This window comes from Morone saxatilis, unplaced genomic scaffold (assembly GCF_004916995.1).
Source record: "Morone saxatilis isolate NCDOM2014 unplaced genomic scaffold, NCSU_SB_2.0 Contig17, whole genome shotgun sequence".
Taxonomy (NCBI): domain Eukaryota; kingdom Metazoa; phylum Chordata; class Actinopteri; family Moronidae; genus Morone; species Morone saxatilis.
The window spans coordinates 24113683-24117673 of NW_023339729.1; the positions used below are offsets into that span (position 1 = coordinate 24113683).

The window sequence follows — 3991 nt, forward strand, 5'->3', positions numbered from 1 at the left end:
GGAGCAGAGATGGAAACCTTGGAATGACTGAATTTATGAACTGTTTTGTTGGATAATTCCAATCTGACAAAAACAAAAAACTTAACCTAAAGAGCATTTATAGTATTTATATTACTGTCTTGTACTTTCTGACCTGACAGAATGTGCTATACATTCATTAAAAGTCAAAATAGCTCATTAGAAAATATTTAATATCATATGTATAAGTATGTGCCAGTGTATTTATAATATATCGTTTTAGACAGTACTGCAAACTGGTGTATCAAGGATACATTGCTAGAGATAATGGTACCAGTCTATCAATATTATATGAACACATGGATTTATCACAACATACACTTGTGGAATTAAGTATATAACTGAGATCACTCACCATTTCACAGTCAAGTCCATACAGAGGGCTGTTGTCAGTCACACAGTCAACACTATCTGTGCACACAAATTCCTCAAAGCCTGGCATCCCTGTGTCCAAACGGAACACAAATACAAGAAGTGAGAAGGTAGAGATGGAGACAGAGACAAATCCACACTAACCCGTTTAAATCTGAAAATGCATCTCTTTCTCTCCATTCAAAGGACCAGTATGTAGGATTTGGTGGCATCTAGCGGTAAAGTTGCAACCAACTGAAGATGCCCTTCCAAGCGTGTAGGAGATACTATGATGGCCAAAAACTATGCTTTTAATCAAAGGTTTCCAAAGTAGATACATCTAAAAACACAGGCCTTGTGTTTTATTGAGGACGGGGAAAACAGAAGCTTTGGAAAACAATCAAAGAGAGAGAGAGAGAGAGAGACTCACCTTTTATAGGGTAGTGTCTCTTGATCATCTCCTCCTGGGGGAGGACATAAGCTGTAAGTCCTCTCCTCTGTGTCCCAAATCTGGTGATTACTGGGTGACTCTTCAATGCTGCAGCAATACACAATAACACACACACACACACACACACACACACACAAATAAATAAGAACAAGAGCAAAAACACATCAAACTACTGAATGTAATACCTTTGACCAACTGCCACAATATGATAATGTGGTGATATTCTGGGGATGAATATGAAGATAGTTACACACAAGAAGATTATTTTGACTAACAGTTAATGTTAGTTAATCGGGTTTGAAGTTGAATGAGTTCTGAAAATGAAATAAAAATCAGGAAAGGGCAAAATCATCATTTCTTACAACCAGAATCTAGAGACTAGACAATATCTATTGTTGTGTTATACCGATATTAATGTATTCATATATTGCAGAGATCTCCACACACTCAGAACCAATCCCCACTCTCACCTTTGGGCAATTCACTGCTTTCATTGTGTCTTTGTGAAAGGGCCAGAGCGTCCAATTCAGGAACTTCGCTGCTGAAGATTTCTGACGCCAAGTTGGAAGACGATGGAGTAAAGGTGACCCTCTAATGCAGCCAGATAAAAAACAACAACCAGTGTTAACCCAAAACTTCAATAACTTCAATATCATAGTATGTTCACATCACCTCTGGTTACTTACAGTGCTGTAGTTGTTCCTGAGGTGTCGCAGGGTGAGGTAGTGGTTGTAAAAGTGACTCTGGGTCAGGCCCTCCACGATCACGACATTCACGGCTTTAATCTTCTTCTGGCGGAGGAGACGGCACCAACTATAAGAGACACAGGGGGGAAAAAAATTAGTGTAAGTGGTGAAGTCTGCAGCACAAAAGACTTGAAATAGATCATTTAGATTATTGTTAGAGCTCAGGGACACGGTATAAGTACATTACAAAGACTTATTTGATGAGAACTGATAAGATGTCACTACCAAAGTCATTACCTGGGCTGTTTAATGCCACCTGTTTTCCCCAGAGCGGCATAATGCAGCAGCTCCATCAGCTCATTCGGTGTAATTGGCTGTTGAAGGCGGTCGAGCAGCACGGAGATCCTCGGTGAGCGGGAAACACACTCCAGCGTCTCCTCACCTTCCTGCACGGTTTTCAGTCTCTTCGCCCTCTCTTGTGCTGGGGGGACGATGTTCTTTCTTTTCTCTCTGTTACATGTTGCTGCTGCTGCTGCTGCTGCTGATGATGATGAAGGCTCCATGTTCAAGCTGAAGTTTCTACTGGGAAATTAAAAGAAGATGTTTGAAATGACATTGTCTCCTGGCTGTCAAGTACTGTTTTTGAGCTGAACTTTCTGCACATCTACGATTTACACATGTTCCTCATTACTTTTGTATTGTTTTATTTATCAAGTTAGAACAGGGGAGCTCTGTGTTCAGCCAATACTTTTTTAAATAATAACCTAAATGCGCCAGTGAATTTGAATTTTAAAGTTGACATTGAATGCTTTAAGTGTTCTTTACTGACAGATGATCAGATATTCCCTCATTTAAATAATCTTCAACTCTATTTTTGACTATTGTCGTTTGGTGCAAAAATAAACAAAGAAAAAAAGATAGCTGCTTTAATGATTAAAATATACAACTGCCTAATCTTATAACATACCTAATACAGGAATTAACTTTAAACTATTATTGACGAAAAAGAAAAAAACATGTTTACAGTATAATCCTCAATGTGAGGTACCGAAACAAGTCATGTTTGAGTATAACATTGAACACTTTCAACTATTATTGAAACTATTTGGCTGACTGATATTCTGGAACAACTTCACTCTTGTGTAAGTGACAGTGAAGAAGAGCAAATATACTGTTCAACAACCCCAAAGTATTCAAGAATAACTTGCTGGTGACTGTAATTACTTTAGCTATGAAGCATTATGGCGATCAATGGGATAAATAACATGTTGTTGTCGTTGGGGTACTTTATCCCATCATGAGGGGATGTGTGCATTAAAATATATGAATTTTCACACACATCTAGTGACTGTGTCATAATGCGTTTGTTTCATTTGTGCAACTGTCAGATAAATAAAGTAAAAGCTTCTCTCTAAGGGAGTTTCAGGGATCAGTTTGGTGGTTCATTACTAGAATAACAGTAACACAGGAAACACTTGAGCTAGCTGACACTTCTACTAAGAATTTACACTTATACACTTTTGATTTAGGAGTGTTTATAAGTTCGTTATAGGCGTGAGAATATTACCGACAATAAAAAAGTGTAAATACCAGATGTTATTGTTCCTTCGGGTGCCAGATTCATGTTTTTCCACCACTGTTAGAGGCTACAAACACATGGTTAAAGCACAGAGCTGCTGCATGTTACACTATTATAAAGTTAAAAACACGAGCAATATTTCCGGTTTGTGACTTTAAAAAATAAAAGAATGTATTAAGCGTTGTAATGTATTTCAGTCAGTGAATGTAGATAAAATTGCGTAGATTTAACAGTGTTTAGTCGCACAGAATCACACATTACAGATCAGACCGGCATCAAGTCGCCATGTAAACGTTTTTCATTCGTTTTATCTTTTCATGCTTTTGTTTTGATGCGGAAATGGAAACACCGGAAATGCAGTTCGTTCAGTTTTGTTTTTATCTGCAGTTGATTTTATTGACTTGCAGCCGTAATTAATCCACCGCAGAGTGATGGATGAACGCTTTTTAAAAGAACAGCGCGATTTTGCTGCAAAACTTTTATAGTTTCAGAGCTTTTTGACAAGTTATTTACCCGAATTCAAGTCATATTCAGCGTTATGTCTACAAAGAAACTGGCCAAGTAAGTAAACCGTGAGCCTTTAGTTTAGCGTTACCAAGCAGCTAACGTAAATAACTGGGAAAACAAAGAAACATGACCCATTATAACAACATTTTACGTTTTAATAACTAACATTGGCGTCGTTATACGTGTGTTTTATGTTGAGTGCTTGCATAGTGAATGTATTTGTGTTTGCAATCTTATAAAAGAGGCTCTTCAATCACTTCATGTCTCCACAGAGAATTAGGATTACTGAGGCAACGCAGTCAGTCCTCTACTGGGTTAAAGAAAGCACTGGTATCAAGTAAGTATCAGTATTTAAATAGACACAGAGATCCAAAGTGCTTTACAAACAACAAATAAACA

At 37.7% G+C, this 3991-nt stretch overlaps 2 protein-coding genes across 3 annotated transcripts in view; one reads left to right on the top strand and one right to left on the bottom strand.

Annotated features, from left to right (window-relative positions):
- Nucleotides 1–3210, bottom strand: part of LOC118327618 (RNA exonuclease 5-like) — a 9223-nt gene extending 6013 nt beyond the window's left edge. The window contains exons 1-6 of one of the 2 annotated variants that reach the window (XM_035661040.1): nucleotides 3097–3210; nucleotides 1804–2088; nucleotides 1507–1633; nucleotides 1291–1411; nucleotides 800–907; nucleotides 374–462 (exon numbers count right to left, since the gene is read on the bottom strand). In XM_035661040.1, coding sequence (XP_035516933.1) covers nucleotides 374–462; nucleotides 800–907; nucleotides 1291–1411; nucleotides 1507–1633; nucleotides 1804–2069 — 711 coding nt within the window. In that variant the 5' untranslated portion in view covers nucleotides 2070–2088; nucleotides 3097–3210. The remainder of the gene's footprint in view (nucleotides 1–373; nucleotides 463–799; nucleotides 908–1290; nucleotides 1412–1506; nucleotides 1634–1803; nucleotides 2089–3096) is intronic. The other variant, XM_035661038.1, reaches the window with a different exon arrangement.
- A 292-nt stretch (nucleotides 3211–3502) lies between these two features.
- eri2 (ERI1 exoribonuclease family member 2) overlaps nucleotides 3503–3991 on the top strand; it is a 4554-nt gene continuing 4065 nt past the window's right edge. Inside the window, exons 1-2 of the mRNA XM_035660920.1 lie at nucleotides 3503–3646; nucleotides 3865–3929. Of these exons, the coding sequence (XP_035516813.1) occupies nucleotides 3624–3646; nucleotides 3865–3929 (88 nt within the window). The 5' untranslated portion in view covers nucleotides 3503–3623. The remainder of the gene's footprint in view (nucleotides 3647–3864; nucleotides 3930–3991) is intronic.